Genomic DNA, 11,613 nt, shown 5'->3' with positions numbered 1-11,613 from the left:
TTATATTTTTGCCAACTTTACCTTTTATTTCACTACATTCCTAAAGAAAATAATGTACTTTTTACTCTATACATTTTCCTTGACACCTAAATGTACTCGTTACACTTACCAAGAGAACATCCCTGGTCATCTACTGCCTCTGATCTGGAGGACTCATTAAACACAAATGCTTCGTTTGTAAATTATGTCTGAGTGTTGGACTGTGCCCTGGCTATCCGTCAATAAAAAAAGAAAATAAAATTGTGCCGTCTGGCTTGCTTAATATAAAGAATTTGAAATTATTTTTACTTTTACTTTTGATACTTAAATACATTTTAGCAATTCCATTTACTTTTGATACTTAAATATATTTCAAACCAAATACTTTGGGACTTTTACTCAAGTAGTATTTTACTGGGGGACTTTCACTTCTACTTGAGTCATTTTCTATTAAGGTATCTTTACTTTTACTCAAGTATTACAAATGAGTACTTTTTCCACCACTGCAAAGGAGTGCCAGTATGCATCTTATTTGTATTGTTGGGAGTGAGGAACAAGGATGTGGGGGAGAGAGGATGGACAGTGAGATATACTCACAAGACGAAGTAGTTGAAGTAGTACTGTATTTATACCCTACTGTACCCTACTGTATTTATTTATTTTATTTATTTTGCTCCTTTGCACCATATTATTTATATTTTATCTTTGAACTTTCTTCAAACTACAAATCTACCATTCCAGTGTTTTTCTTGCTATACTTTATTTACTTTGCCACCATGGCATTTTTTTGCCTTTACCTCCCTTATCTCACATCATTTGCTCACATTGTATATAGTCTTATTTTTTTATTCTACTGCATCATTGATTGTATGTTGTTTTACTCCATGTGTAACTCTGTGTTTTTGTATGTTGTCGAACTGCTTTGCTTTATCTTGGCCAGGTCGCAATTGTAAATGAGAACTTGTTCTCAACTTGCCTACCTGGTTAAATAAAGGTGAAATAAATAAAATAAAATAGTAAACAGAAGTTGTGTACTCAATGCGTTTCAGCACATTGAAAGTTGCTCATTATTACTTTAAACGGGATTGTCTCAGTAAATACAGCATATTTTTTTATTCAATAATCAAAACTAGTTTGCTCTCCACTATCTGGTTAAGGAGTTGCAGGCCTGGTTGTGTGTATAGCCTACGTGGTATATTAGCAGTGTTTGAACAAGCCCAATACTTTTCCCCCCATCTGAGATAAAAATCTGTCTACAACCCCCTTTCCTCTCCTCATATTCCGTCTTCCTACTCTATCCTTCACTAAGGATAAAAATACCCCCCCCTAATTTCATTTTCAATGGGAAAATTAAAAGCACCCAGCTGTGAAGACACTAACCTTTGGGAGTCCAATGACACACTGTCTTGCTGTGTAACCTTACGCCTGTTTAAATAGTAGGAAATACTATCTCAAATAGCCGTATAGATACTATCCCAAAATGGGAAAACTATATTACATGTATTGTACATGAATACTTTTGATGGTTAAAGCAGTGGTTAACAACCTTGGCTCATTTTGTTTTACATTTTCTTGATTCAGATGGTTTCTCCTATTAGTTGCATCTTTACCGTAGCAGGCAGGTGACTATGAAAGGAAATCTAAGACCAGAGACTTCATCTTCTGAATGTAGAGTTGCCTCGGGATCCCCATTTGGAGATATTTGAATAGCTGTTGATCTATGTTCATTTAGCAACAATCTACGTGCCAGAGGTCTGTCGTGTTGCATGGAAACACACCACACACATGCACACACACACACACACACACACACGAACGCACGCACACACACAACCACACACGCACACACAGGCTAAAAATGTTGTACGGTCCTATCAACACATCAGGCAACTGGAGAATCCCTGCATCTATCGAGAGAGAGAAAAAGAGAAAGACAGAGAGAGAGAGAGAAAGAGGGAGAGATGAAGTGAAAGACAGTGAATCAGTGGAGAGCGAGAGGAGGAAGACAGATTAAGGGTCGTTCCACCTCAAGAAGCACAAGAAAGAGGATACTGACACCCACCATCTCAGATTGTGCTGAAATTGTTTCTGTAGTTCAAAACAAATGAGATTTGCATTCCTGAAACATTATTTTGTTGAAATATAAGTTGATGTCCAAGAAAATAAGCTTGCACCCAAATTGGCCATTTTCATTTATAGGATTCATATACTCTTCAATAAATATAGTACCTTGTATTTCAATTTGGACCATAATGAATTGCTTTTATGGACAACTGGCTTGACTTAAGAGGATGACCACACCATTTATTTTCATCATGAGCAAAAGCTATTGGCTTTCTACCTAAAGTGGCAAAGAAAATATTGTGATCCATTTAATTGAGACCAGCAAAATTAATATAAGGGTGTGGCAGTAGCAGCCGTGGGTGTTTTTTTCCATTTTATTGGATTCCTCATGTCTTACTCAACGTTAGGAAGACGTTTGGTCCAAATCGGATGTTGTGTACTATAATTATTGGATATTATATGAATCCTATCATTTAAAAGGGCCCATTTGGTTGCAATAAGTTAGCTTAATTAGCTCAAATAAAAATGCAACAAAATAATGTTGCAGGAACGCTAACGCTATCTGTTTCTAACTACCGAAACGATTCCTGAACAATCTGAGATGGTGGGTGTCATGTCTTGCTGAAATGACAAGAGAGCGAGTGAGTGAGAGAGGGAAGGAGCTGAGTCATAGCCCCCGAGCCGAGGACTGATTTCTGTGTGAACGACAGAATGCATAAAATATGTTTAGTGGATGCCCTCTCAGCCAAGGCAAGTCCGGGCCTAGGACATCAGTGAGCAAGCAAAGGACAGACAGAAACCTCTGGCTACCATGTACTGTGTTTATTTACTTTTAATGTATTTATCGATGCATATACAGACCCATAACTTTGCACAAAGACTGATCGTCGATAGCCTTCTTAAATAAAAATCTTTGACGATAAAATAAAGATACATACGTATCTCCTTTCTTTTACATACACATATAGACACTTTGGTGCGCAGCAATGAAACTTACATTAAAAAGTCAAGAAGAGTATGATGAATTTTTTCAAGTCATACATTTTTTCAAGTCAGACCCTATCTATTTTAGTTTTAGGTTTAGTAATAAGATAGGGAGGTTTTCCATCTAAGTGCTGTGGGTTGGATGATGGAGTATTCCGGGTTGTGGTGTCATTGTTGGCGCTCCTTGTCTGCCAGTCTCTTTGCCTTATTCTGGAGGTATCGCATTTTGCCATCCTCAAAACGCCTCTGCTCCCCATCTCCTTCAAGCTGTGGAAAGAGAAAGGCGGCCATTTTTAGTACAGTTTCACCCAGATCAACATACACATACACACACCGTGTCTTTGAGCCACATCCACACTCACTTCTGTCAAGTCTTTTACACCCCTGTCGACACTATTGTTGCATGGGGCTATTTTCTTCAGCCGCGCTGCACTTGGCTGCATCACGGGAAGACATGGTCGCTGGCTGCACAGTGTTAATGAAGCTGCCTGGCAACCTCATGACAACCTCACGACTAACACAACAATGTTACAGCAATGTCAAATATCCTTACATGGTACTGTTTCATCGCTAGGATGTTGCTTCCATCCACTCACAGTGTATAGTGACAGGGACGCTATCAATGTGTGTGTGTGTGTGTGTGTGTGTGTGTGTGTGACCTATTTCCCTGCATTCCCTGTCTGCTGTGAACATACACACCAACAATACCCAAATCCTGTCACTTCACTCAGGCTGGTGTACAAGGCAAGCCAGGATGACACATTGATGGATGGATGCACCCATCACACATGCCTCAGTCGTACTGAAGCATATTTCCCCAAACATTTCTAGCATGAGTTCCACTGGAAAATTGTGTGGCTCTGATGTTATGCTCACTACTTATTGGAGCGATTTCAGTATCATTTCTATGTGAAACTGAAGCGACTTCAGTTTGTATAAGCCAGTATAATATCTTATAATATGTTGTCTCTCCATGTATCAAAATGTTCTCCCGAGTGGCGCAGCGGTCTAAGGCACTACATCTCAGTGCTAGAGGCATCACTACAGACCCTGGTTTGATTCCAGACTGTATCACAACTGTCTGTGATTGGAAGTCCCATCGGTCGGCGCACAATTGGCCCAGCGTCGTCCGGGTTAGGGTTTGGCCGGGGGTAGGCCGTCATTGTAAATAAGAATTTGTTCTTAACTGACTTGCCTAGTTAAATAAAGGCTAAATAAAATAAAATATCAAGTTCACTGGTCGTGTAATGAGTGAGTAATGTTGAATAAAATGTGTGGGTTACTATGAAGTTCATAAAGGTGTTACAAAACGTTCATGTCAGGGGTTATAAACAGTTCTAATAAGTCATCATATTTCATTTGTAGAGTGCATTGCCCACACTCAATGTGCAAGTTATGAATGCCTATATGCTGTGCACTTCTTTCAAATTGTATCCCCTAACTGTTCATGTCACGACACATAGAATCTCACACTGCAAGCTCTGAATACAAATCAATTAACAGCCTGAAACAACCAGTTGCAACCATGGCTGTTGGCACACATACATGCATGAACTCACACACATGCGCGCACAAACTTGTGCACACACTCACACAAACACACATAGACACACACATATACACACACAAACACACCGTGGGTAAAACCGTGCAATTTCCCATGACTCTGCATATTTGGGCACCTGTTGACAGATGGCATTTCAACCTTATGGCACACTGTGGATTCACCACATCCAGCTGCAGGGTCCTAGCCATGACAAACCCATCTTCACATAACTATTAATCAGCGGGTGGCGGTGACCTGGGGTGGTCCAGTGGTCAAAGCCGCTGCCCCTGGAACTTATGAATCAGGGCTCACATCACACAGGTTCAACGCCAACCCTTTGCTTTTATTGTACACTTCCTCCTACTACTTATTCTGTCCCCTGTACTAACTGTCATATCCAATAGACAAGACATGGTCCGGTCCATTTAATGATTACTGACTCAGCTCCCAGGTACCTATCAAATTGAAATGTAAGAGTCTATCTGGTAAAAACACCTTTTTATATACCGGCGCTGTTGAGTGGAATAAACTACCACAGCAACTCAAAGCAACGCCGGCCATAACTTCATTTAAAAAGAATGTCTAAAGCTGGCTAATGATCGAGCAATAGAAAACAACTGTTGATGTCTGTATACAATGCTCCAGGCTATGACAATGTCTTCCTGTTCTTTGTTTTGTTATGTGTTATACATTTACATTTACATTTAAGTCATTTAGCAGACGCTCTTATCCAGAGCGACTTACAGTAGTGAATGCATACATTTCATGCATTTTTTTTTTGTACTGGCCCCCCGTGGGAATCGAACCCACAACCCTGGCGTTGCACACACCATGCTCTACCAACTGAGCCACAGTCAAAAGTTTGGACACACCTACTCATTTTTTTTTTTTTGACTATTTTCTACATTGTAAAATAATAGTGAAGACATCAAAACTATGAAATAACACATATGGAATCAAGTTGTAAGCAAAAACGTGTTAAATAAATCAAAATATATTTTATATTTGAGATTCTTCAAAGTAGCCACCCTTTGCCTTGATGACAGCTTTGCACATTCTTGGCATTCTCTCAACCAACTTAATGAATGGGATGCATTTCGATTAACAAGTATGCCTTGTTAAAAGTTAAGTTGTGGAATATCTTTCATTCTTAATGCGTTTGAGCCAATCAGTGTCGTGACAAGATAGGGGTGGTATACAGAAAACTATTTGGTAAAAGACCAAGTCCATATTATGGCAAGAACAGCTCAAATAAGCAAAGAGAAATGACAGTCCATCATTACTTTAAGACACGAAGGTCAGTCAATCCGGAAAATTGCAACAACTTTGAAAGTTTCCTCAAGTGCTGTCGCAAAAACCATCAAGCGCTATGATGAAACTGGCTCTCATGAGGACCGTCACATGAAAGGAAGACCAAGAGTTACATCTGCTACAGACGATAAGTTCATTAGAGTTACCAGCACCTCAGAAATTGCAGCCCAAATAAATGCATCACAGACTTCAAGTAACAGACACATCTCAACATCAACTGTTCAGAGTAGACTGCGTGAATCAGGCCTTTGTGGTCAAATTTCTGCAAAGAAACCACTACTAAAGGACACCAATAATAATAGGAGACTTGCTTGGACCAAGAAACACGAGCAATGGACATTAGACCGGTGGAAATCTGTCCTTTTGGTCTGATGAGTCCACATTTTTGATTTTTGGTTCCAACCGCCGTGTCTTTGTGAAACGCAGAGTAGGTGAACGGATGATCTCTGCATGTGTGATTCCCACCATGAATGGAGGAGGTGTGATTGTGTGGGGGTGTTTGCTGGTGACACCGTCTGTGATTTATTTAGAATTCAAGGCGCACTTAACTAGCATGGCTATCACAGCATTCTGCAGTGATATGCCATCCCATCTGGTTTGCGCTTAGTGGGACTATAATTAATTTTTCAACAGGACAATGACCCAACACACCTCCAGGCTGTGTAACGGCTATTTGACCAAGAAGGAGAGTAATGGAGTGCTGCATCAGATGACCTGGTCTCGACAATCACCCAACCTCAACCCAATTGAAATGGTTTGGGATGAGTTGGACCGCAGAGTGAAGGAAAAGCAGCCAACAAGTGCTCAGCAAATGTGGGAACTCCTTCAAGACTGTTGGAAAAGCATTCCAGGTGAAGATGGTTGAGAGAATGCCAAGAGTGTGCAAAGCTGTCATCAAGGCAAAGGGTGGCTACTTTGAAGAATTTAACATGTAAAATATATTTTGATTTGTTTAACACTTCTTTGGTCACTATATGATTCCATATGTGTTATTTCAGTTTTGATGTCTTCACTATTATTCTACAATGTAGAAAATAGTAAAAATAAAGAAAAACCCTTGAATGAGTAGGTGTATCCAAACTTTTGACTGGTACTGTATGTGTAATTATCCGCCACCATTGTTGCAACCCCTATTACCATTCTGTTCAACCTCTCTTTCGTATTGTCTGAGATCCCTAAAGATTGGAAAGCTGCCACGGTCATCCCCCTCTTCAAAGGCGGTGACATTCTAGACCTAAACTGTTACAGACCTATATCCGTCCTGCCCTGCCTTTCTAAAGTCTTCGAAAGCCAAGTTAACAAACAGATCACTGACCATTTCGAATCCCACCGTACCTTCTCAGCTGTGCAATCCGGTTTCCGAGCTGATCACGGGTGCACCTCAGCCACGCTCAAGGTACTAAACGATATCATAACCGCCATCGATAAGAGACATTACTGTGCAGCCGTCTTCATCGACCTGACCAAGGCTTTCGACTCTGTCAATCACCGTATTCTTAACGGCAGACTCAACAGCCTTGTTTTCTCAAATGACTGCCTCGCCTGGTTCACCAACTACTTCTCAGATAGAGTTCAGTGTGTCAAATCGGAGGGCCTGTTGTCCGGACCTCTGGTAGTCTCTATGGGGGTGCCACAGGGTTCAATTCTCGGGCCGACTCTTTTCTCTGTATATATCGATGTCGTTCTTGCTGCGCGTGAATCCCTGAGCCACCTCTACGCAGACGACACCATTCTGTATACATCTGGCCCTTCTTTGGACACTGTCTTAACAAACCTCCAAACGAGCTTCAATGCCATACAACACTCCTTCTGTGGCCTCCAACTGGTCTTAAACGCTAGTAAAACTAAATGCATGCTTTTCAACCGATCGCGCCCCGCACTCGCCGGCCTGACTAGCATCACTACTCTGGATGGTTCTGACTTAGAATATGTGGACAACTACAAATACCTAGGTGTCTGGCTAGACTGTAAACTCTCCTTCCAGACTCATATTAAACATCTCCAATTCCAAATTAAATCTAGAATCGGCTTCCTATTTTGCAACAAAGCCTCCTTCACTCACGCTGCCAAACATACCCTCGTAAAACGGACTAACCTACCGATCCTTGACTTTGGCGATGTCATTTACAAAATAGCCTCCAACACTCTACTCAGCAAACTGGATGCAGTCTATCACAGTGCCATCTGTTTTGTCACCAAAGCCCCATATACCACGCACCACTGCGACCTGTATGCTCTCGTCGGCTGGCCCACTGGCTCCAGGTCATCTATAAGTCTTTGCTAAGTAAAGCTCCGCCTTATCTCAGCTCACTGGTCACCATAATAACACCCACCTGTAGCACGCACTCCAGCAGGTATATCTCACTGGTCATCCCCAAAGCCAACATCACCTTTGGCCGCCTTTCCTTCCAGTTCTCTGCTGCCAATGACTGGAACGAATTGCAAAAATCACTGAAGCTGGAGTCTTATATCTCCCTCACTAACTTCCAAGCATCAGCTATCTGAGCAGCTTACCGATCGCTGCAACTGTACACAGCACATTTGTAAATAGCCCATCCAATCTACCTACCTCATCCCCATATTGTTCTTATTTACTTATATGATCTTTTGCACACCAGTATTTCTACTTGCACATCATCATCTGCACATCTATCACTCCCGTGTTAATTTGCTAAATTATAATTACTTCGCTACTATGGCCTATTTATTGCCTTACCTCCTCACGCCATTTGCACACACTGTATATAGACTTTTTCTATTGTGTTATTGACTGTACGTTTGTTTATTCCATGTGTAACTCTGTGTTGTTGTTTGTGTCGCACTGCTTTGCTTTATCTTGGCCAGGTCGCAGTTGTAAATGAGAACTTGTTCTCAACTGGCCTACCTGGTTAAATAAAGGTGAAATGAAAAAAGAAAAAAGAAAATAACCACGGTATGGCTAGCAGGCTAGACCTCCTGTGTAGCCTAGGACTACTATGTTTATGTTTGTTAACTGTTGAACCATTTATTTAAGAGGATCAACATGGAAAGACGTTTTCAAACTTTTTTGTGCCATCCTCGATGATTGTAAACGCATTATCCACATGTGGTTGTATTTTGTTTTAAATCGGGAAATAAATCTGTCTATCTATGAGAATATACCAAAAATATGTAGCGCCAGGGTTCTCAACCCTTTCCTTTCTGAGGCCCACTGAGATCCGATAATATTATTATTATACATACAATAAGATTCTTTAGAAAAATCTGGGTTAATATTGGTATTCTTCAAAAAAACACTATGGGCCGATTGCAGCCATTGGTGGCCAACGTATTTTCTCCAGGTGATCTCTCGTTAAACCATATGAGCTCAAATCCCCCGCACAGCTGATCACAATTGAAACCATTACTGACCACTGTACTACGCCTCTCTAAAGATTTTATCCGTGTTAACTTCTACTCCTGCTTTTCTCCAAAATCTTTCAAGAATTTTCAACCTCCACAGGATTTTACTATCTCTGGTATAAATTAAACCTACTCATTGAGCCAGACTAAGCATAGATTTAACCATTCGACAATCATTCTGTGCAACTGAAATCAAATATTTCCCAGTTTACCACGGCAAATTTACTGTGGCAATTTACCCTACACATTTTATGAATGGAAAACTCATGTTGGTGTACTTACTTTTTAATTTACGCAATTAACATAATCCATAAATAAAAATGTGTCTTAACATTTACATGTACCTACACTTCTAGATTATTTCACACGACTACTGCACCACACACACTGCAAAGGTGAATCTGTATTGCAATAAAGAGGAAAACATAATCCTATATTAGCCAGCAGTTAGTGTAACATGGACATGGTGCATGTCTAAAGCACTCTCTACAACACTGAGGCCATCTGAGAGCTAAAATAAACATTTGTCTTTGCCTCAGCTGTTTTTTCTTCCAAAGGATGACATCATGTGACCTTGAAGGAACTCCTTCCTGGGTCACTGACTGTCCTGTTGCTCTGGGCATTGGATGAGTGTGTGTGTGTGTGTGTGTGTTTGTGTGTGCGTACGTGCGTGTATGCTCGCATGTGTGTGTATGTGTACGTGGAGGGTGGGGGGGGGGGGCAGAGGGCACTAAACAGTTCCTGTCTTGAACAAATTGAATTAAGCTGAAGGGGCAGAGGCTGTGTAGTCAGAGAGACTGCATGGCACACAGCCCAGCTGATTAGGTACTAACAGTTAAGGCAGGGAGGACTTAGGGAATATAACAAACACAACCTTTTGTCAAGACGATGGCTCACCACACATACACATACATACACCTGGTCCTGTGTGGCTCAGTTGGTAAGTGCATAGCACTGGCAAAAAAAAAGATTGTGGGTTCAATCCTCCAAGGCATCACATACACAAGCTAATAATGTATGAACTCACTCTACAGTAAGGTGTTTATGATAAGAACGTCTGAGAAGTGGTATATCTTATACACCACATGTCTTCTTGTTATATGTATTATCTTAAAGCTGTTTGCATGCAGCGGAGGATACATCACTGCACTGTAATATCTTTACCTCTCTCTCTCCTCTCGCTTTCTCTCTCTCTCTTTCTCCCTCGCTCTTTCTCTCTCCCTCCCTCCCTCGATCCCTCTCTCTCTCTCCCTCTCTCTCTCTCCCTCCCTCTCTCTCCCTCCCTCTCTCTCCCTCCCTCCCTCGCTCTATCCCTCTCTCTCTCCCTCTTGCTCTCTCTCTCCCTCGCTCCCTCTTTCTGGGTTTTATGTCTTTAATTACACACGTAACAAAGGACACTCCAGTTCACAACAGGTATAATGTGGCATTTTGTCTAATGGGAGAAGCCAATTAAAATCTAGATCTGACGGTTGTTAATGAACAAGGTAGCTCATAACAGTCAGCGTGAAATGTGAAATGTGTCTCGCTATTGTTTTGTCATTGGTGAGGAAATTATTATGGAGGATGGGAAACTGAGGTGTGAGAGAGAGAGAGAGAGAGATAGAGATAGAGAGAGAGAGAGTACATGTTAAACTTTGATTTGATTTGACATGCATCATCGTCCGTGTGTGTGTGTGTGCATGTCTATGTGAGTGTGTGTGTGTGCGTGCAAGTGTTTGTGCACCCATTGATGTGCATTTGCATAACTACATGAGACACGCCAGTGCTCGGGTAAATATCCTTTCTGTGTCTCTGCATCGTTTGGTATTCCCTCGGTGGCATTGTCCTAATCACCAATGATAACGCTGAACCACCATCTCCTACTGTTTAACCCCCACACATGTAGATGTCACGATTAGAAAATGATTCAGTCACAACAATCCTCTTTATAACGTTCAAGCTGCATTTCCCATATTTTTCAGATTATATTCATCTGTTTTATGAACACTTATAACGGACAGCAATCTGGTCTGGTAGTAAAAGGAGTGGTAAACTGCTAAATGAATGCTGATTGGCTGACAGCCGTGGTATATCAGACCGTATACCACGGGTATGACAAAACATTTATTTTTACTGCTCTAATTACGTTGGTAACCAGTTTATTATAGCAATAAGGCACCTCGGGAGTTTGTGGTATATGGCCAATATACCACGGCCAAGGGTTGTATCCAGGCACGCCGCGTGGCGCCGTGCCTAAGAACAGCCCTTAGCCTTGGTATATTGGCCATATATCACACCCTCTCTGGCCTTATTGCTTAACTATATTCATGTTTTTATAGGACAGACCAAACCACTACTGTGTTGTGGTT

General features: G+C 41.2%; 1 protein-coding gene across 7 annotated transcripts in view; it reads right to left on the bottom strand.

The window, feature by feature from the left end:
* Positions 1 to 2,850: 2,850 nt before the first annotated feature.
* The window catches only part of acot7 (acyl-CoA thioesterase 7), a 69,046-nt gene continuing 60,283 nt past the window's right edge, over positions 2,851 to 11,613 (bottom strand). For all 7 annotated transcript variants that reach the window (XM_045696018.1, XM_045696016.1, XM_045696014.1 and 4 more), the window contains one exon: positions 2,851 to 3,294. In XM_045696018.1, the coding sequence (XP_045551974.1) occupies positions 3,196 to 3,294 (99 nt within the window). In that variant the 3' untranslated portion in view covers positions 2,851 to 3,195. The remainder of the gene's footprint in view (positions 3,295 to 11,613) is intronic.

This window comes from Salmo salar, chromosome ssa15, assembly GCF_905237065.1.
Source record: "Salmo salar chromosome ssa15, Ssal_v3.1, whole genome shotgun sequence".
Classification (NCBI taxonomy): Eukaryota; Metazoa; Chordata; class Actinopteri; order Salmoniformes; family Salmonidae; genus Salmo; species Salmo salar.
This window is presented reverse-complemented; position numbering and strand designations above follow the sequence as displayed.